The 24,033-nt window shown below is 39.7% G+C and overlaps 1 protein-coding gene across 1 annotated transcript; it reads right to left on the minus strand.

Annotated features, from left to right (window-relative positions):
- Positions 1-18,127: 18,127 nt before the first annotated feature.
- MARCKS (myristoylated alanine rich protein kinase C substrate) lies at positions 18,128-22,642 on the minus strand. The gene is made up of 3 exons (XM_063443503.1): positions 22,435-22,642; positions 21,948-22,055; positions 18,128-20,128 (listed from the first exon to the last, which is right to left on the minus strand). The coding sequence occupies exons 2-3, from the start codon at positions 22,047-22,049 to the stop codon at positions 19,379-19,381; spliced, it is 852 nt and encodes a 283-aa protein (XP_063299573.1). The 5' UTR covers positions 22,050-22,055; positions 22,435-22,642; the 3' UTR covers positions 18,128-19,378.
- Between the last annotated feature and the right edge of the window lie 1,391 nt (positions 22,643-24,033).

Consider the following 24,033-nt stretch of genomic DNA (forward strand, 5'->3'; position numbering starts at 1 on the left):
CACACACATAGACAGTCACACACACACACACACAGACAGTCACACACACACAAACACACACACACACACACACAAACAGACAATCACATAGTTACCTCTGTTCCTTGTGGAGGCAGACAGGCAGTGCAGCTCCTGGATTCTGGTTGTTAGAGGAAGCAGGGACTCCTTCCTGCTTCCCCTGCAGCAGTTAGATGTCATTTTAGCTCCGCCCCCGCCGCACGCTAAGCCCTGCCCCCGCCGCACGCTAAGCCCCGCCGCAATTTTTTTTAATTTTTTTTATCCCGGCCATGTGTGAGCTGTGCGGCCGCAGTGCGCCCCCTGCTCCATGGCGCCCTGTGCGGTCGCACAGCTCGCACACCCCTAAGGCCGGCCCTGCCTATATCAATCGTCAAGGTGGGTCTCACAGCCCCTTATTGATGAGGGAATTATAGCCCATGATGATAATGATCAGGGCACAGAAGAACAACCAGGGGCTCAGAATACAATGGCTGATTACCTGAGCCAAGTAACTGTGGACAAGGTGGAATGGCAACTATGTCCCGACGTATCCTCAGGGTTGACTCAGATTTGACTGATACCCTAAGTAGATCTGATGGTCATTTCTTGGAACTACCAGGTCCAGAAGTATTTTTCTAGATTTTAGAACCAGAATGCTCAAGGTCAGGATACGCTGACTCAAATTTGAAATTTTAGTCTGATGTATATATTTTTCCTGTTTTCAACTTTCCTAAAGGTAGTTCAAAAGGAGACAGTGGAAGGCACGTTGACTCTAAATTCCTATGATGAATAAGATGAATCTGGAACCTCCAAAGGATATTCCAGTATGTCTAGACCAGGGGTAGGCAACCTTCGGCTCTACAGATGTTTTGGACTACATCTCCCATAATGCTTTTACAGCCATATTGCTGGCAAAGCATCAAGGGAGATGTAGTCCACAACATCTGTAGAGACGAAGGTTGCCTACCCCTGGTCTAGACCTATTACAAGGTCCCTTGACACACCAAGATCCTCAAGTTATGGTGTTTATGTGGTAGTCTCTAAGTATAGGCATCCCTGAGACGGTCATTGAGATCCTCTTACAGTCCTATAAATGCTTTACGAAACTTGGAATGCATTTGTCTGTTAGTCTCAAAAATAGAGGATAGAATTACTTCTCAATCAGGCTTAGAAAGGGACTGAGTTAAAACACTCTAGTGGTTCACATATCTGTACTTTCCACATTGATGGGTACCAATTGAGCATTGGAGCCCCTGGTGCTTTGTTTCATGTAAGCAGCTATTAAACTCAAGCCTCCATTGAAGGTGTTGAAGCCAATATGTGACATACCACTGGTCTCACGGGCTCTGACTAAACCATCATTCAAACCTCTAGCAGGAGCTTCCATGGTGTTAGCACAGAAAGTGCTGTTGCTGGTGGCTGGTACTTCAGCAAAGAGAATGTGTGAACTTCAGGCATGGTCCTGTGAACCCCCATTCACAAATCAAATTTTCAGCAGGATATAGTTGTCTTGCATTTAGCACCAGAGATTCTGCCTAAGGTGAAAGCTCATCAATGCAATTCTCTACCTGTACCAAAGGGTACCCATTGAGCATTGGTGCCCCTGGTGCTTTGCTTCTACCTATATCGAAGGGTATCAGGGCACTTTACACTCATGCTGTTGCAGCGTTGTGGGCTTCAATGACAATGGTTTCTGCTGACACTTTTTGTAAAGCTGGCATTTGGACCTCTTTAGACACAATTGTCCGGCATTATATACTGGACGTCAAAGCAGTCAATGATGCACAATTGGGACGTCAAGTACTTGGCTCAGTTCAATCTCCTAATCTATGTTGAATTGTTCTGATTATTTGATTGGCAGTTATTTACGTTTCTGTCCCTCCCTTTGTTAGCTTGGGTATTCCCATGATGTATATGCTGCCATGATTAGCCAGGAAAGTGGAAAATGTATTAATTCTTACCATAATTTTCTATTCCTGGCTATTATTCATGGCAACGTATACTATCCACCCACCAATGTCTCTATTTATCTACTGTAGAACTTGTTACTGACTGATGACCTTAGGAATGGAGCCTACTTTTAAAGCATTTGTTGTTTTTCCTGTCCTATCGGCTATAAGGGGCGTAGCTAACCCATGATGTATATGCTGCCACGAATAATAGCCAGGAAAAGAAAATTACGGTAAGTATGAATACATTTTCCACTATGTTTTTATGCACATATGACTACTGCAGTGATATTATAGTTTCTTAAGTATTTATATACACATGTATCCAATAGACTGTCACATATATAAAAAAAGAATAATAATTCATACATGCATTAAAAACACAATTGAATATATGGAAAAAAAATGCTTTTTTAGAATCTTAACTCAATTATTTGCTGTTTTTATCCTGGCTAGTAACCTTTTGTTTGTGTTATGTTTCTAGGTCTGTATGCTTTAACATATATTATTTTTTAACTGGTGTTTTATTTAGTACATTTCCACATGGTGGCACTAAAGAACTGTGAGTGTCAAACTAGCGTAAACCCATGAACAGAAAATGGAACTAATCTGAAAAACTGGAGTTTAATTTTATAATTTCAGGACAATGACATGGGAGAAAGCGAATTGCATGTTGAGTTAAAAAGAGCTTCATGTAAACAGAAGTGACTCTTTTACTGAACACAATATAGGACATACTATGCAAAATTTTGCGATCCTAACTAAAGCTATTTCTGGACTACAACAAATCTTCCTTCAGTTTAACTCCGATTGAATTTCCTGTTTCTTGTGCTGTAGAATCACCAAAACAAATCTGAGTGGAATCTACAAGAATATATCAGACATATCACTGCAGGATTTCTAATAATGTTGTTAATTACTAGATTCACAGATTATATAATAAAATGTTAATTATGTGTAGGATAACGTGCATTACATCTAATACTAAATGTAAGTAAAGATATCAGATATAAACTGAAACTTAAAAATTAAAACGTGCATCATAAATACAGTAATAAGTAGATTGAAAATATAAATTGACATAGTAACATTAATCAATTATTTAAAGCATGTACATTTTTCCTCAATAACATTTTACAAGTTTCACAAAAGAATGTAATATATGTCTTTGGTACATACATAAAATAATATTTTATTAATATAGTAAAATCTTAATTAAACTTTGATTTTTTTTTCTGCTAACCTTAACCTACACCCTATTATTTATTTAACATTAGTTTAGTTTAGTATATCTTCTCAAGAACATTATAAATTTTGACTGTCATGAGACTCCATGGGAGGGATGTGATAGAAACATTTAAATACATAAGGGGAATCAACAGAGTAAAAGAGGAGACTATATTTAAAAGAAGTAGAACTAACACAACAAGAGGACATAATCTTAAATTAGAGGGACAAAGGTTTAAAAATAATATCTGGAAGTATTACTTTACTGAGAGGGTAGTGGATGCATGGAATAGCCTTCCAGCTGAAGTGGTAGAGGTTAACACGGTGAGGGAGTTTAAGCACGCATGGGATAGGCATAAGGCTATCCTAGACTTAAGATAAGGCCAGGGACTAATTAAAAGTATTTTGAAATATTGGGCAGACTAGATGGTTCTTATCTGCAGTCACATTCTATGTTTCTATGTTTCTATAATACATGTGTAAGTACTTATTACAACAGCATGAAGAATTACAGAAATTCCATACACATATTGGGACAGTATATAGGTTGGTCAACAACATAATAGATCCATTGTAGCTGACATGTCTGTCTTTGATCATTAAAGGGAAAAGCTATGCAAAACATGAAAGGCATGTGACATGGAAGTTCACAAGCCAACAAAATCTAAAACGCATGGGTATGGAGGCCTCTTCATTCAAAAGTTAACAATATGTCATGGGTACGGTAATACCAGAAAGTCTAGTGTTTATCATATCCAGGTGTACAATGGTGTTTTAGTTTCAATAGCTGTTTATACAATTCCATATTGTAAAGTGAAACTATAGAAGATATTTGTAAGTGGGAAGTAAAAAAAATAAAAAAAAACAACTCCACTGCTATTAATTATAGATCCTAATTTTAAGGAATATGGCCTTATCCAATTTGGATTACAAAAGAAAAATCTGGCGAGCGTTAGATATTGCATTTGTAATAGATTGAGAAACATTTTTTTTAGAGATAAAATAAAGAAATAGCAGACATTAGTTAATAGGATATGGAGATTTTTTTTTAGATCCATTTGATACATGACTGAAGAACATGGCTAATAGAAACATAGAATGTGACGGCAGATAAGAACCCATCTAGCCCATCTAGTCTGCCCAATTTTTAAAATACTGTTATTAGTCCCTGGCCTTATCTTATAGTTAGGATAGCCTTATGCATATTCCACGCATGCTTAAACTCCTTTACTTTAATGCAAAGCTTTTATTCACTGGCCCACAAAGGTAAGAACTCATTTAATGTATGATCTAAGGGCAACAAAGGTTAAACTCACTTCACCTGTTAGAACCCCTTTAAAAGGAAACCTATACAAAGTGGGCACGCACAGAGGAAATTAACTAATAAATATTGCAGACATAAATCCTACTCTGAGACCTAATGATCCTCAGGAGTTCTTGGAAAGTGAAAAAGAGACAAGACATTCACTCTCTTCTCTCAGCCTGTGTGAAGAGGAAGCAAAATATGGCTAGGTGATTCAGCTCCCTGCTTTCGAGCCTAGAATGTACTGTTATAATTGTTGATGTCTTTGAGCTGTCTTGCATCATGATTATGTTAAATGCAGACTGCATGAGCTCAACATCATAGCATAATTAAAGGACCACTAAAGTCACCCATGCCAATTAATCTCCATGTTGTGACCTGGGTGCAGTTGCCCTGTCAATTTACCTATTTAAGGTAAAACACTGCAGTTTTGCACAAACAGCATTGTTACCTTAGAGTAGTGGTTCCCAAACTATTCCTCATGGCCTACCAACAGTCCAGTTTTTGTCAGTTAAAATAAAATAAGGGGGGGGGGGGCGGGGCCTGACCGCTGAGGCGAGCGGACGCAAGAAACAACAGCTCCCGGGCCAAAAAACAATAACAGCAGATTTTGCCTCAATAGGCACCCAGATCGGGCTCCGGGATGCTGAACACGAGCAGAGGACACCAAGCCCTACAGAAGGACACCTCAAACGACGTTGCCCTGCTCAGCGCCAACATGCGGCCTACCCACAAGAGAGGCGCGGGAGGAACGGCCGCTCTCCCACCGCTTTCACACTCGGCAGAATCACTACCGGGCCCACGTTCCCCCCCTATGGACCGGCGGGGGTCATCCCGGTCCTCACTCCACGGGGCCACAGGACCCCACAATCTTCCGCGACTATGCGCAACCCGCACCCAGCGCCCAAGATGGAGGCTGTCGACAACGCTTCTGGGCCTACACCCACTAAACTTCGACCCGAGTGACAGGCAAATGAGACATGCCAAGAAGACCGCATAACAGCAGCCTTCAACCATTTTTGGGCGCGGTTGTGGGCCACAATGACACAGGCCCACACAGCCACAAAGGACCCTCGCCTGCCCTCCACCTTACCTGCACCTACACCGACCCTGAAGGGCACCGCCAGGCCGCCTCCCAGTGAGAAGCAGCGGAGGAGTGCGGGGACCACGCCTAGACTTCAGGGCAGCAGACCGAACACCCGTCAATGCCTGCCGGGGCCCCGACAAACCGAGGGAACCCCCACACATGACCCACCGACACACAAGCTGGTGAGATGCACTCGGAGGGCCCGGGCTCGGCTTGCGGCCTGCAGAAACAAGAGGGCCACCCAACATATCAGCCGCCGACAGCGCTTCACAGCCGCAACCAGGGCCCGGAGGGGCTTTACTCCCACATCAAGAAGAAAAGCAGAGACATCAATCACCGGCTATAAATGGGGAACAGAGAAGCCGGTATGCCACCAAGGACATGTCCATGCCACCCGAGGTAATTACGGGAGACCGGGAGGCGGCGCCCCACCGGCTCTGTTGGTCTGCGGTCTCTGTTGGTCCCCTTGGAACCCGCCGGCTGGAGCCTTACCCCTGCCGCCTAGAGGCATCGGATGACTACCCAACCCTCCTTGCTGGATGGCCTATTACCAAGCCACCACCGCACAAGTCACGTCAGAGCTGACTGATCTGCCGGATGCCTGAGACTGCCATATTGTCCAAGGACATGGTTCTAAGTTCAATTTTCTTTTGTCACTTGAACTAACAGTTTTCTTCTAATGTCACTCTTATACTCTTATTGCATGTAGCAATCCCACGACAAGGATAATAGCACTAGTACTAGATAATTGCATTTCCTATATCTGTCTGCATGTAACACTATGCATTGGCCATAGGGCCACATTACTCGACCCAAGGACAGTCTGCATTTTAATGAGGCGACCGAGGGGTGTCTTGTGGTAATCTATGTATTGCTGTTATGATTACAGGAATATAGCCAGGGGGGTCAACGGTATTGATGTACTGTACCAGTTTTGTTCACTGATTTATTTACTCACCTATTATAATTCACTACCAATCTACATGTCTGCTAATATGTTGCTCTGAATCGAATATCTTGTTTTATCAGCAAACTAGTAAGTTCCAGCATCTACCCCACTGCTGTAGAATATAGCGAAACACCACCAATTTCCACACATGCTACACTACAATGCAGTAATACTCCGACAAAGTCGAGCCTGTAATTAAACTTGTTTATATTCCTACAAAATTGTGCACACATACTAGCCACAGCCAAGTTTTTGTGAATGTCTTTAATACGCTGTTGTGGCGTTTGCAAATGTTATGTACCACCCTGCACAACAAAAATAAAGAATAAAAATAAAAATAAAAAAAAGGGAAATGCATAAATCCTGGACTGTTGGTGGGCTATAAGGACTGGTTTGGGAACCACTACCATAGAGGGTTAAACACACCTCTGATTGTTGTTACGATGACTTCCACATGACTCGGAAGCCTGGATGCGAGTGCAGTGCTCACAGGACATACGCATCATCTGGACTGGTCTTAGGACTTTCAGTGTAGTTTGTGAAACATTTTCACAGTGCCCCTCCTTGGTGCCACCCCATCAGCCAATACCTCCCACCATTTAAAACCTCCCATTCTTATTAAACCCAAAACAAAAATTAGATAGCTTGGTAGCCTGATGTTGGGTTAACCTACTTAGGATACCAAATAATGGTGCTGTTTAATAGATACCTCTCTAATTGTGTACCCGTATGTGGGATTGCCTATTTAAGGATACCAAATTAAGGCATTGTTAAGTAAATTGTTGAAAAAAAAATGTTATTCTGGATGTGAAAAGTGCTGACCTTGGTGACTTTGAATATTACTGTATTGGTGTGGCAGCACTTTTCACAACCTGCACATCAGTTTGCTAAAATATTTTCTTTGAAAACTCTTTTTCAAAATTCTTTGCAGAACATAAAAATTGCTTTTTTTGGTGACTTAAAGAGACACTATAGTCAGCAGAACAGCTATGGCTTCTCCATGACATTGTGGGAGCAGGAAAGGTAAGCGCTGGAAAAAGGTGAGTAAAACGTTTTATATTAATTTTATGGGACTCACAGGGGAGGGAACCTATATAACTAGGGAACATGGTCTCTTAAGCATTAGGAATGCAGGTTTAGTCTTTCTTCAAAGTGAATCTCTCAGTTTTAGATAGACCACCGAAACAGACAGATCCAACATGGCTATGGTGGCTGTGCGATGCACGGGAGATATGTTTTGCCTTATCTAAGACTGTCCCTCATGACCACTGTCATCTTCATCCTATTGTCCTCTTCAACACCTGGACCTTTAGTTGCCAAGAGCTACATCAGGTCTATACTCTCTCACATACCTGAAAGTATGACACTGAGGTCTATGGAGGATCCTGCGTGTTTGCGGCCTCCTCCATTGACAGAGCCTGAATCCCACAGCCATCATTTGTGACGGCTGCTGGGATTGGACAAAGGTTGTCCAACCTTGGGCTTTACCATAAGACATAGTAGTCCCTACATTGTCTTATAGTATCTTTGGATTTCATTGAATTCCAACGCAGTCTTGATCAGTATTTCATTAAAAATATATCATTATGAAATATTGAAAAGCGACAGATCCACTTTAAGCATTGTGTAGAGTCTCTGGGAAAAAGGCAGATCAGTTTCTGTGTATTTGTTTCAGGACCGTAGCAGAGAGGTGTGTTGCAACATTAAAAGTGTTAGTTTAGTGACAGCTGACAGTTTAGATTTGAGAAAAAAACATTTTACTTTCATGTTAGAGCAGGCTTGTGCAAGGAGACAATTGTGTGGGTGTTTAAAACACATTTTAAACTTGTGACAGACCTCCGTCCTGTGGACATAATTAATTTAGTTGCTATTCTTTGGCTTTACAGTTATTTATATGTTTTAATCAGTGTTTAGGTTACAATACCCCAAAACTTTGTCATTAGGAGATGGTGAATGTCTCTGCTATTAGCCCTGTGTAATCGAAGCAGATCTTACATATAAATCACCCAACAGGTGGATCAGTTCTACCGAATAGTTTTGATATTAGGGATTTCTTCACGGATTGAAAAGAAAGGGTATGTGACAGGAATAGGTAGGACATTCTCAATTCTTCCAAGTAGCCCTATTTAGTAAAACAAAACAAAAATCAGTGACAAGTTATGGTGACGAGGGCCCTTCTCAAAAAGGATTTATAACCCAGGGTAAGTGGGTTATGAAACACAAAAATAAAATAAAATTTGGAAAAAGTATATTTACTATTTTTAAAGCGGCTCTATGTATTTTTCCTACATTGGACAAAGCTTAACAAAAAGGCAACTGCTGACGAGCATTGTCAAGCTGAAGTGAAAAAGGCTTTGTCTACGGAGGCTTCTTCAGTCGTGCAGGCTTCCATAGAAATCAGTGTTGTAATCTTATGCATGTGTATAAGTATGGCACAGACGTGGACTCCTGGCAGATGAAGCCCCAATGAGCAGAAGTGTTGAGCTGTAAAATTACAGTATTTTATTACATTATATCTAATTCTGTATAGGTAATAGTATTTCCAAGCTCATGAAACAAAAAATTATTTCTATTGAAAATAAAATAGGATTTTCAACCAGTGCAGTTTGTCTTGTGTGTTTACTATTTTATTGGTTTGTTTTTACTGTTCAATTAATATATTTTTTTTCCAGCCTAGGTGAATAGATCCTCTGACCCTGACAATTATTTTGTCAACGTCTGTCAAGTTCAGCTGTCCTTCGCAGCTGTCAACAAATACCTTTGAACTAATTAAAGTTTAATTTGCAGAACAAAAATTACAAATTCAGTTGATTGGACTTCCCAATGTTCCCTTCCAGCCCTTGTTAAATACTTGAGGTGATAATTCTCAAGACCTACTCATGGGTCATCTTAACCTTTAGAGCAGGCATAGGCAACCTTCAGCACTCCAGATGTTTTGGACTACATCTCCCACGATGCTTCACCAGCATTATGGGTGTAAGAGCATTATGGGGGAATTAATCCACAACATCTGGAGTGCCAAAGGTTGCCTATCCCTGCTTTAGAGAATAGACGATGCTGCATACTTAATTTAATAGTTCTACCAGGTGTACCCACAGATACAGTGCACTGCATTCATCCACAATAACTCAATAACTCATTAATGACTGTGCTGTACAATATAGGAGAGGCAGAGAGTCTTTTTAATTGTCAAATTCCATGAACAAATAACAAATAAGTGATTCAAAGCAGTGTTTGAAAGAAACTGGTTGTTACGGCTGTATTTTTAGCAGAATAAAAATGCAGACTTATCTGGGAAAGAAGTTCTATTGTGATTTGTAGATATCTGTGCCCCGGGATAAATTCCTATACTCTTCATGTATCTTATTTAATTTTTTATTTTTTTCTTACCAAAATGCTAATGACTAGAGTATAACCCCATGACAAATATCTTATGTATACCTCAGTGAATAATAACACCTAGTATTCCCACACAAAGAGCTGGTACAAACAGCTCTCTGTCTCTCTACTGGTGACCTTTTCCTGTCTGCTGCTCGCACCGTTACTGCAAATTCATGACTGCAAGACTTCTCACGGGCGGTTTCTTTCCTTTGGAACAGCCTGCCTAACCCTGTCAGACTCTCTACTCAGAGCCGGTGCAAGGATTTTTTTCTGTCCTAGGCAAACATCCATTTTGCCGCCCCTTCGTGTCAGTCAGTCACTCACTGACAGACACACATACGCTGACACCCATACACTCACTCACTGACAGACATACGCTCAGTCACTGATAGACACACACACACAATACATACAATACACAAGATCCAGCGCACTCACCTATCCACTAAACAGCAACTTCAATGTTGACAGATTTTATTCATTTTTTTTTCATGTTTTTTTTAAAAAACACCTAATCTAGGCAAAAAATAATGGGGGTTTAGTTACATTATATGATCACACATTGCATAAGCCTGCCACAACGTCAATGTACCCCATCTTTGGCAGGTTCTACTCTAACTCTAAGTTGCTGTTTAGTGGATAGGTGAGTGCGCTGGATCTTGTGTATTGTGTGTATTATAAAATTTGGCCTCGAGCAGCACCCCATTTATGCATGTTCAGGTGAGTGCAGCCTCCCCCCCTGTTTCAGACACACACACACACACACAGACACAGACACTCACTGACAGACATATATACACACACACACACTGACCAAATGACATACTCACTCACTGACACACTCACTGACAGACATTCACTCACTGACACACACACACTCACACATACACTCACTGACAGACATACACTCACACTCACTGACAGACACACACTCACCCAATGACAGACAGACACACACACAGTCACTGACACATATACTCACTCACTGACAGACACACACACAGACACTTACTGACAGACATACACACACACACAGACAGACACTCACTGACAGACATACACTCACTCACTCACACTCACTGACAGACAGACACACACACATTCACTGACAGACATATACTTACTGACAGACACACACACACACAGACACTCACTGACAGACATACATACACACACTCTGACAGACATTCACTCACGGACACACACACTTTCACTGACAGACATACACTCACTCACTGACAGACACAGACACACAGACTCTCACTCACAGACATACACTGACAGACATACACTGACAGACACACACATACACAGACACTCGCTGACAGACATACACTCAATGAGAGACAGACACACACACATTCACTGACAGACATATACTTACTCACTGACAGACATACACTCACTCACTGACAGACACACACACACAGACACTCACTGACAGACATACACTCTAACACTCACCTCCCTAGGGTCCAGTGTGGGGCAGCCTCTCACTCCTCCAGCGTGCCGTTTAGTATGCCGGGGCTGGAACAATGTCAGATTCCGGCTCCTGGCATCACAAAGGGCACGCGAGGGAGGAGTGAGAGGCTTTAAGATGAGCCTCCCTCGCCGCCTGCATTCTCCTCCGGGCACCGGCATTTGATGTCACAGCAGGCACCTGTCATCAAGGTAAGAAGGTGCCTGCTCTTTCATACTGTGACAGGGCTCCTTCTTCGGGCAGCCCGACGCTGAGGGGGGACTGCGGCTCTAGAGCAGCTTGCCCAGCGCGGTGGACCCAGACATGGTGAGCACACCAGAAAATATCCCGGTGGGCGTCCCCAGCAGGAAGGCGCCCTAGGCGAATGCCTAGTTCGCCTAACGGTGGCGCCGGTCCTATCTCTACTAGCCTTTAATCCTTTAAGAAGTCCCTCAAAACCCATCTTTTCAGGAATGCTTATGGCCTCCAAGAATAATTTCTATCTCTCAAACCTTCCTCTTGCTCTCTCCTATAGGGGCACACTCCACTCTCACCTCCAGTTCTGCTATTTTCCCACCATGTCTATTTGCTGTCTCCCTCCTATTGTGTTATTATATCCCACCTCCTCTAGACTGTAAGCTCATTTGAGCAGGGTCCTCAACTACCTATTGTTCTGTTACACTTTGTTATTCCCCTTTTATTGTAAAATGCTGCGGAACAAGCTGGTGCCATATAAATACCAATAGTAATAATATAGACTGTTTATTAGCAGATAAGAGGTCATCTATTGAGACATGATATAAGGAAATGTCACCTACACATTAAGAAAGAATTATTTACCAGACTTCCATGGTTCTAAGCTACGACATGATCTATATGTTTGCCTATGTCAAACTTGTAGCGTTTATTTATTTTATTTTTTAAAACATTCTTAATATTTATTTTTGGTTTACACATGCATAGACCTGATGTTTTATGCATACTTTCATAACTGTACCTAAATAAAGAATTTATAAAAAAAAAAAAAAAAAACACAAGACAAACAAGTCTAGCAAAACAAGTTTGCCATGTGGAAACAGTAGATGAACAACAAACAAGTTTACAATCTAAATGGAATCACTGCCTCTCAATTCTTTGTTTGGTAGGACACCTACCTCTCAGTGTTTTCTCCCCACTGGATTCTGTGTGTCACTGTGTAAATTATTTCCTTAATTATTCCCAAGTATTGATTTACAATGTGACCCAATCCTTTACTACCAGCTGTTTATTGTGCACCCAAGATGCTGGTCATCGAATTGGGTGTTTTGCACTTCCTTCTGAGATGTTTCCTGTTATCTCTTTGTCTTTCCACTTATAAAAATGAACGCAACTATTTGCAGGGAACTGAAAAAAGAATAGTCTTTGAGAATGTTTCTTATTTGGCTATTTTGGCATTAATTTGAAATCTCTGCAATTCTCGTTTTAGTAAATAATGCGATATGTGTTTCTACATATAACATGTGGTTCATTATTTACCCTATGAAATTTAATTTCAATGCACTTCTTGTGTGTGTGATCACTAGTCACGAATTCAGACTGGTTAGCAGCAAAAAAAAAATGTTTTTTTTTAATTTGCAACAGACCTACCGGTCAGTGGCGAAAAAACTTTTTTATTTTTTTTTTTATTTTGAAAGACCTGGCTGCAATTACTGCCAATCCAGTTCAATGCAACAATGTATTATGCAAACACAATTGTCCTCCAACTGACTTGAAGATTGGAAGTGCCCTGCAGCTGTGGCAATCTAACAGGCAGATACTCCAGTAGATGCTATTAAAGGGAAACTCCAGTGCCAGGAAAACTCCCTCCCACCCATCAATCCCCAGTTACTAAAGGGGTGAAAACCCCTTCAGTCACTTACCTGAGGCAGCGACATGTCCCACGTCGCTGCCTGCTCCTCCCCTGCTGCTCCTCCTACTGGCTCCAGCGGCCGGCGGGCGAGACTGATCCCGCCCACCGGCCGAGGAGACCTAATGCGCATGCGCAGCAATTCTGCGCATGCGTATTAGGTCTCCCCATAGGAAAGCATTGAAAACGAATTTCAATGCTTTCCTATGGGTATTTGAGCGACGCTGGAGGTCCTCACACAGCGTGAGGACGTCCAGCGACGCTCTAGCACAGGTTTCCTGTGCTATGGACCAGAAAGAGACCTCTAGTGGCTGTCTAGTAGACAGCCACTAGAGGTGGAGTTAACCCTGCAAGGTAATTATCGCAGTTTATAGAAAACTGCAATAATTACACTTAAAGGGTTAGGAGTAGTTCGAGTTGGCACCCAGACCACTCCAATGAGCAGAAGTGGTCTGGGTGCCTACAGTGTCCCTTTAAATTAGGCCACTTTACAAATCTGTTAACATCAGCAGTATTGATACACATCTCTTAGAACACAGATATAATGTCACCCATATTGTAGAGAAATACCCTTCAACTTGTGGCTCCAGGGCAGATTGCACTATTGCTAGAAAGAAGAGATGATCGGCTCTCTATAGCCAGACTGTCAAGTATTATGATCTCTACTGCTGCTTGTCCAATATATACACGGCGGCAGTTAGACACCTGTGACCATTTTTATTTTGTAATTTTATAATGTTTTTATATTATCTTATTATTTTATCATTTAACTTTTTCTATATTTTTTTATTATTAGTTTTTATTTTCTTTAGCTCAACCACACTTGTTTTATTTTTTATATATAGCTATATACAATTATGCCACCTTTTCTTGTGGGTAGCTGCTTAATATATTTATTTTGCTTTAAGACATACCATTCTCGCTTTTTCTATTTTAGATCTTTAGTGCTAACATAAATTCTTTAATTTCACATAACTGGAGATCCTCCCAATGTTGACAATATGAATCTCTTCATTAACCCCTTAAGGACAGATGACGGATATATTCCGTCATGATTCCCTTTTATTCTAGAAGTTGTGTCCTTAAGGGGTTAAACTCTAGCATTCAAGGGCACTGAGATGTTCTTGTCTTTACCTTTTGGCTACAATATTGTATAAAATCAATTTAAGTCCTATGGCTTATGAATATAAATTATTGGTGTTTCACAAGTCTTTTCTTCACTTGTTTACACCCCAATAAATGTACAATACCAATAATTAGTCATAACATTTATGTACCCATCATTTTTTTTGTTTTGTTATTTACACGGTCTTGCATTTTTTTTGGAGAACTGAAAATCCTAAGGATATCCTTCCTTATTCTTAAATTCAAAGTATTATTATTTTATGTTGTTTTTAGAGAACAAAAACACAAGTTATAATCTTTTAACTATAACTGTTTTTTTTTTTTTCATAGAAGTATTTATATCATTGGCTGGTGCGCGTCCATCTATTACAAGAAATACAAGATCCCTTGAAGCACAGTAGTAAGTGAAAGATGGATTATGGCTGAACACCTGGTGTGGCCAAAATTCAGAAACTTAGAACCTTTGTTAATTTTCATTATTTAAGACTGTCACATGATGTCTGGGAAGGAAAGTTTACTCACTCTAGTTTATTTAAAACGGTAATTTTTACTTTCAAAATATTTTTTTTTTCTCTTTCAAATATGCAGTTAGGATAAATTAAAACATATTTAAATGTAATGTAAATCTTCTATAAAATAAAATGATATTGAAAGGTTTGACTTTTTTCTTGATGTAGATGAGGGTCTCTTATTTTAGCCACTTTATTACTCTTGCAGACACACAAAAATAATAAAACAAAAAACAAACACTGGCCATGTATTGCTTTAACTCATCTTACGGTTGAGTTGCTGTAAAGTAAAAAAAAAAAAAATATTAGGTTTATACCAAATTATTTTAACCTCCCAATATCTGTAATTCTAAAGTTCTGATGTTGCCGAATATGCTGGATTTCTTGACATAAATTGATTAAATATTGTGCGGTTGTTTAAAAGAAGTAAAAAAATAACCATTTCGTGGATAAATGGTTGGGACAATGCACAAACAGTACGTGTATAGTTTGTATAAACCATCACAAATGGTGACATCGCTCTTCTGTAAAGGAGAGTAGGTGTCAAAATATAGAAAATAAATTGTGTTAGTATGGTTGCATTATACATACCATGCAGTATTGTGAGAGATGTAGCACATAGTGTGACAGTGTCATGGGCACTGAACACAAATTTCTTTGTACTAAGGATTTAATCTAAGATTCCTTAGTACATTTTAATTATCAATTCAATTGACTGTCCTTGTGGTGTGATGTTACAGGGAAGACATCACTGGTCCACTGTGAGTGCTTTAGAAATCTGAAGATTCGACATCCTGCAGATCCACCAAGCCTCTCATTCTGACCTTCATAAAAGACACAACTCTGTGACTTAGTGTGTCTCCCCCTCCCCATCATGTTTTACAAACATTCCCACAGCCAGCAGTTAAACTAGAATAAGAGGGTAGTTAGGTAAAGTTTTTACTTAAGCTAGAACTTGAGGGACATAATTATATATTTATATAAAAATAGTCCCTATTTTAACTTTAGAATATAAAGGTGTAATCTGTAACCAGAATTATAGGAACACTGTAGTGTTGGAAATACAAAACCGTATTTCGAAAAATATATTGTCTGTCTTTTGGCCCTTCCTGCCAGTCAATAAAGGGGTAAAAACCCCATGTTTCCCCACTTACCCAGTTCCAGCACAGTCTCTTGGTGCTGGGTCGGACCACTCTTTTAACACCACAGCGATATGGGAACCTAATACGCATGTGTGATTAAGTTGAATCAATGGTTTCCTATGGAGTTTTTCCAAGACGCTCGACATCCCACTTAGTTAAACTCCACGTAAATGTAGGAAGTGCCTCTAGTGGCAGTCTCTAAAACCGCAATGTTTTACATTACAGGATTAAAGGGACTGGGACAGTGCACCCAGACCACTTTAATGAGATGAAGTGGTCTGGGTGTCTAGTGTCACTTTAAGAAACATTATACAAAACCATGCTGAATTCACGTTTAGCTACTGAATAGAAGTCATCCTGACTTTTTTTTTTTTTTTAAACTACAAAATCTTAAGACTGTAGCTCAACTAACTGGAAAACTAAACTTTAAGAAATTCATGTAAGAAGCATGGATTGCATGATACAGGAATTTCAAATTGAAGGCATAAGTAGCTGAACTGGAAACCTAGCCAGCCAATATTTGATTTATTTTTTTTAAATCGGATCTTAGTTTTGTTTTTTCTCCCCCCTGAACATCTGGTGTTTATTTACTAAATCTTATGGGGTAATGTGCTATACTGGTTTGTTCCATGGTATGATGAGAGCACTTTTTTTGGGGGGGGGGGGGGAGATGTGGAGAACCTGCTGTCACTTATACAGTCTACTAGACATTTTGAGTTCCTGACTGAACTGTCTGCATTTTGACCTTGCCATTTCTAACCAATGTTTGCTATATGAACTACTTTTTGTAGGTCAAAGTAACCCTAGAACATAATTGATGAAGTATTGAAACACAGCTCTACTTACCAGTAATTGGAAGAATGAAGCAGATTTCTAGGAAAAGGGGACATTGTAAAAAAAAAAAGGGGACAAAAAAAAATATATATATAAATGTAAGATTATGCCAGTCATTTAATAGACAATCCAAAGTGGTTTATTTAGCAAGATAGGAATTGAGAATTAAGGGAACTGTACAATTAGGCCAAAATGGGCAATTGTCTATAGGTTTATCCCAACATGCTTCTAGTTCTTTTGTCAAGTATCCACAATTCCTAGCTTCGTAAAGAAGTCAGATACGGACTACACACACAATCCACATGCAAAGAATTAAGAGGGGGAGGAGGGGAATATTGGAGCAGAAACTACAAATGTAGTCCATTGCAGGATGTTTTCTGCCATTATATGTGGTACACTTGTGTATCTTAAGTCACCTCCAATTGTGCCATGAACACATTTACTTCAGGGTTGTAATACTGTTGATATACAGACTTTAGCGCCATTAAATTGGCTTACCAATTTACAACTCTTAGGCTAGAAGGAAATAGACAAACTAGTGTTTTAAGTAAATGCAACATTTATACATCGCTGGAGGGGGAAAAGTGAGAAGGAGGAGGAGAAAAAAAAATTACACAAAAAAGTATGTGCGTCTCGATTCAGAAAAGGTAACTTGGAGGATATAAAATGGTAACTTCAACTGGCAATCATACAATGTGCACGTTTCCCCTTCTATCACTAGGGGGAAATATGAACTTTGTATGCCCCCATTTAAATAAACATGGTCACAGTCAGCCCAATGATGTGTTGGCACTTTCAATGTAATGCACCTTTATCCCAGAGGAATAATTTTCTATTCTATAAGTACCTGGTTCATGTCCAAAAACATAAAATAACACACCTTTGCATATTTACAAAACACCAGGTGCTTAGATTGATTTTTAAAGCAGTGTCTGCAGGTACAAATAGTGTTGATATATATTAAAAAAAAAAAAAAATCACTTTTAGTTTTATCAAAAGTAAAGATTTTAGCTACTCCCCCGTCCCCACCATCCCCCCTTTTAAAGACACCATGTTGGTCTATATCAACAGTTCCCAAACCAGGCCTTAAATGTGCCAGACAATCCAAAGTTTTGGTAATGCAGTTTAAATTTAACAGATATGGAATCCCTAAATTATTTTATAGTCGAATTTGTGAGAGCATGGAGTTAAGAACCCACATTGCCCTATGTTTGTGAGAAGGGATATACAAAAAAAAATTTACAAAAAATTGACTTTCAAAGAAACACAAATACATATCATACATTTTATTCACATTTATTTTTCGCTTTTAGTGTGCTCACAGAAAATTAGAACACCTTAAGCAAGAGTTTAATAGCAATTTTGTAAGCAAAGTTACATTCCATCTCTAAGTCAAATTGGTCAAAGCTTCTCCAGTATTTACAAAACATGTAAGACAAGATGCTACACAAAAACCATTGCATCTGAAGAGAGATTTTTCCTTAATTCTTAAAGACAACTGGAAAAGAAAGCATTGTCTGCCATAATCAAAAAAAAGGAAAAAAAAAAAAGTTTTATTTTAACATACCACAGTATAAACAGTAACCATTCCACTTATCACAGCTTTGTTGAATTTAAAATTTGTGTTTTAAAAGGTCCAATATGACTGCAGTTTTACAAAAATGGGCAGGGTGAAAGGAGTTGCAAACTTTATGTGCTTTCAGAGATCAGGATTCCTTTTATACAATAGTCACAGTTAAAAACACCCTGCTGGTAATACAGAATTACGTTTTATTAAGGTCATAAACCAGCAATAAACAATAAAGCCTATACAACTCTTATTTCTACTTAATCACCGACTGTTACAGCTAACATGAGATAAGTGAAAAGTTCCTATGGTTTAAATGAATTACTAAAACTATGATCTGGGTATTTATTTTTTGTTTTATTTTGCTTGCTGTCTTAGTAAAAAGACCTTTAGTGTTGTAAACCTTAAAGAAGGTTGCCCTCAATATAAAGAAAATACAAAATTACTTTCTCTTGAAAAAAAAAAAAAAAAACACACACAAACATAACCTAAAAAGGAAAAACAGAACCCTACCCCCATTCTGTGTGGCACAATCTCTTGGCAATGTATGTACCACCTAGACACCAGTGTGGCCCCCCTCATCACTTCATTTGATAAGCCCCTTGTTAACTCGCCCATCTCCTTCATGTATGGGCAAGTCCATTAAGTGAAGGAAAAAAAAAAAAGAAAAAAAAAATTATACATTTTCAATAAAAGATGCAAAGTACGCAAAAAACATTAATACTGATGCGAGAAAGGAATGAGGCCGGTGACTGATTTAACCTTTACTCGGCCTGTTGGAATGGTGATAACAGAATGATTTGAGATGGGATCTGTAAGGAGGGGAGAGAAAAAAAAAAGTGGAACAAAATCTTTTTAAATCAATCCCTGGTTGTAGAAAAGTTCTCCAAAACCAGTACCTGGCACCACTCCAACAAACAAACAAGGGGAGAAAAAAGTTCTTTGATTATCTCAAAACTGCCTTTTACTCTGCTGACTCAGCTGCTGGACTGGATTCGGATGTAGCTTCCTGTGTAGGAGCTGCTGGTTCTTCAGCTTTGGGTGCCTCTGGTTCAGTGGAATGGGCTTCTGGAGCAGCACTAGGGACTGGGGCTTCTTCTGCTGTTTTTTCCTCAGTTTTCTGCTCTTCAGTAGGCTTTGCCTCCTCAGAGGGCTTCTCTGGTGTAGCCTCCTCTGTTTTGGCCTCCTGGGGTTCAGGAGATGCTTCTGCAACCTCCTCCTTTTTCTCCTCTGTACTGCTGTCTGCAGGAGCCTCTTCTTGGGCAGGCTTGGCCTCTTCACTTGCTGCCTCTGGAGCAGCAGCGCCTTCTTTTGCTGCTTCAGTGGATGCAGCTGCGCCCTCACTTTCTCCTCCTTCACTGCTCTCCTTTTTGTTCTTTTTGAAAGAAAAACCACTCAATTTGAAGGACTTTTTGAATGAAAAACGCTTCTTTTTCTTCTTGGGTGTTTCATTGCTGGTGGAAGGTGTAGATGTGGACCCTGCTTCCTCCGCTTTGGCAGAGGATTCACCCTCAGCAGGAGTGGCTGGTTCTGCACTCTCCCCTTCGGCAGGAGAGGCTGCTGCGGCCTCCTTTTCTGGTGCAGCCTCAGCTGCTGCAGCCTCTTCTTTTGGCGTCTCCTCGGCAGGGGCACTCCCATTGGCCTGTACTTCCTCTTTCCCAGCCTCAGCTGCCGCAGGAGATGCATCTCCATTAGCTTTCACATGACCGTTCTCCTAAAAGGAAAAGAGAGGGTCATTTTAAATACACAAGTGACCAATTATGACAAACCACCATCTGGGTTAGAAGGCATTACAGCAGATATTCAGATATTTTTCATTTACATTGTTTGTACCATAGGACAGTAGACCCCAGTCCAGTGCAAGGTACACAATACCACCACTGCAACAGATTAGCAAATTCCCAATCCTGGACCACAGCCCTATGGGCAACTTCAGGCCTGCATTGGGAACCACAGCCCTATGGGCAACTTCAATCTACTTGATGTAATCTGCTATTAACAGTTATTCTTGTAAACCAAATATGCCTTCATATTTAGGGAAGGGTTGCGAAAAGGTCTTAAACCATCTGTTTATTTATTAAGTTAGAATTCAAAGTGAATCTAAAGTTTAAGGTAAAGTAGTTAAATTGGAAGCATACCTAAAAGATTTTTTTCCAATTTGCCTTAAATTTGAAGTTCACGTTAAAATAACACTAAGCTAGACAGATACCAATAACCACAAAACTAGTTTTAAATAGCAATATATATATATATTAAAAAAAACAAAAATTACAAAGAGCCAAGTAAACAGTTCAAGGATACAAGCATTACTTAAAAAAAAAAAATATATATATATATATATATATATATATATATATATATATATATATATATATATATATATATATATATATATATATATATATATATATATATATATATATATAACTGCAATTCTTTACAGTTGCACGTTCTATTTACTGAATACAGTGTAACAACGTGCTCAGTTGAAAATAGACCAACATTTCCCACCATTATAGTCATCCCCGCCTCCAAACCCAGCTCTGGCTCTGCCCATTCAATTGCATTTCCGAGCGCGCACACTAGAGGGCGCTGTGCCTCCACCAGCGGTGGAATGCTCCGGGGAGCTCAGCAGGCAGCAAGAACATTAGCTCCCAGATCACGCCTTCCCAGCAGCAGCTCTAGCGAGGAGCAAACGGAGACAAAGCCCCTGGCTTTCCCTCTCAGACAAGATGTTAAGAGGGGAATAAAAGAAAGAAAAAATAATTGAACACTATACAATAGCGTCCTCCCATACTTCCTTCGTTTAAGCCAATTTATTCTATCAAACGTTAGGGGGGGAGGGGGAGAGACACATTGAATCAGGTTACTTTTTATTGCAATCAGTGAACTGATCACCTGAAATACTCCATACCATCTGCCATCTCAGGTCCCTACCTGACAAAGACAGACAACAATGCAGAGCTGGATGGCTAGGATTTAGGATTACATTGGGGATCACCGAAGCTTGCAAGCCACATGTTGCTAGCAGAATGGGCACATCCCTAGCCATCAGTACAACATACAAGGAATCTACTGTAGTAATCCCAGGCGATCTTCTTAATTTAAACATTATATTGTATAACAGACATAATTGCGAGTTACAAACCAGCAAGAAAGAGCAATGAATCCCCATAGCAGGTAGTTGAATAGCTGCCACCTCCCTATCCAAACAATTAAAACGTGCCACTGGGGGGGGGGGGGAATCATGGGAGTGGGAGCCAAGTCTGAGAGGTAAACGTTGCATCATATAGGGCATGCAACACATCTAGGTACATCAGATCTCACCAAAAAAATAAACTTAAAAAAAAAAAAACCTGCAGTGGGCACCAGATCATTTAATTTGTCACTCCTGTCAAGCATACTGTACATAGAAAATGCAACTTACATTATAGTAGCAGTAACATGTCAATCACCCCCCACCCCAGCAAAGAAAAATACATTTTAAAAACCCACAAGTAATCTCTAAACAAGGATGCAACAGATGCAGTTACCTGGCCATTAGTCTTGGATGGAGATGCTGCTACTGCTTCCCCTGGTTTCTCAGCGGTGGCTGCTTCACCTTTGGATGGACTCTTGGAGAATTGGGCTCCCATTGCTGTCTGTATATCCAACAAAAGGCAAAGGCAGAAGTCACTCCCAGAGACAAGATCAGATTTTATATATTTTTTTTTATGCTATTATCTATACGTACTGAATAATATAAAAAAAAAGTTGTATATTTGCAGATTGAATAAGACCACAAAAATATATCTATAATATTTTTTTTTCTTTTTACAAAGTAGAGAGAGCTACTGAAGGCAGGCACACAGGAAAAGGAGACAAAAGAGATGTGGCTGGTGTCTGAAGCCTGGGCACAAAAGAGATCAGAGCCGGAGGAATACAGCTGCAACTCCTCTTTGCAAAAAAAAAAAAAAAAAAAAAGAGGAGGGGAGGGAAGAAACAAGACAAAAAAAAATACAAAGTGCAAAAGATATTCACCCAATTAAGCTGGCTTGAGAAAATATATTGCCCTCTTCTTTATCCCGTCCTTCTAGGATGGAACGTTGAGAGTTAGATGGATATATATATATAAAAAATATTAGGATCCCCAAGATTTGTAGCTGTGCTAAAAAGGTACAACAGGAAAATGGAGAAATCTCCCTGCTCGCTAATAAGATGCAGTGTCCAACGCCCAAGTGCACAGATGAATGGGCTTGCTAAGGCATTACGGCAGCCCAGTCCCGGCTTCGCCAATCACAGAACGGCTAGACAAAGAACGGGGAGGGGTTTGGAATTTTAGGCAGAACAATGCAGCCCAGCTTTGCAAGAATTAGAAAAAAGAAAAAAAAAAAATGGGGGAAAAAAAAAAAAATCTGATCACTAATACAAATACCATATTTACAAAAAAAATAAAGAGAAATAGAAAATAGTCGAAGGACTGGAAGAAAGAGGAGAAGTGGGGGAGAGGGGGCTGAGATTCAGAATTAAAGCTGGCTTTGGTGGTTGTGCCCAATAATAAAATCATTATTATAATAATAATAACAAAATACTCACTAGTGGTTTTGTAGGGAATGTTGTGTTTTTGCTTGTCGGATTTTACATTAAACAGTAAAAGTGAGTTGTTGTTTGTCTGGCTGCATCAATTCATTATTTATGTCCCCCCCTTTTTATTCTGATCTCTCCGCTCTTATCTCAGCTGGCTGATCAACAGATTGGGCGCCTTTTTCCGCCTCTTAATTGATAGAAATGATCGTATTCCTGGGCAATTTTTTTTAAATTAAGGTATTTAAAAAAAAATGAGAGAGAAAGAGAAAGATCAAATTTCGTGGAGGATCACAAGTCGAAAATGACTGTGTCTGTTGTCCAGATGTGAAAAGCAAAAAGCAAAAAAAAAAAAAAAAGACACCCCCTCCTCTGCTATAATATTGTATGCAAAGAAATATTTTCTTGCATTTAGCTCCAGGCTCTAATTAAATGCTGTTGTCTAATTATTTCTGATTTGTAGGTTTCAACCACCCAGTGGAAGGAGCTTTTTCACCATGTAAAGACGAGACCATTTTGAGAGACAGGATCCTGGATATAATAGGGTGTGAAAGTGAGCATTTCACAATCACACCAGCAATAGGGAGGGGGCAGTGTGTGTGTATATATTGTCTCTTTTATTATTATATTGTAGGTAGAAGAAAATTAAAAAAACATGTCTTTACAGATATCCATTAGCTGTTTGCCTTTAATTCTAAAAAAAAAAAAAAAAGAGACTTCTCCTGTTCAACCTTAAGGGTTAATCTGGCAGCTGGGTTAAGGTTATCAAAGATTTTTTGGGGGTTGGGAGGTAGTTGGAGTTGGCTGAAAGCAACTCTCAGGGGAGGGGGGCAGGGGGGCTTTGTTAGTTTATAGGACTGGATTCTCTTTTACCCCCTTGAGATTATCTCCTCGTTTTTTTTGTCTTTCAACCCATTGTCCCCACATAACAAAAATGGACCATCTGATTTTTACAGTAATTCAGATTTAACTATTTCAACAACAAAGATGTTGAACAAGCAGAATCATTTTTTTTATTGATACATTGTAATGTGTTTCACCATAAACTCAGCTGTA

Source organism: Pelobates fuscus, chromosome 2 (genome assembly GCF_036172605.1).
Source record: "Pelobates fuscus isolate aPelFus1 chromosome 2, aPelFus1.pri, whole genome shotgun sequence".
NCBI classification, from domain to species: Eukaryota; Metazoa; Chordata; class Amphibia; order Anura; family Pelobatidae; genus Pelobates; species Pelobates fuscus.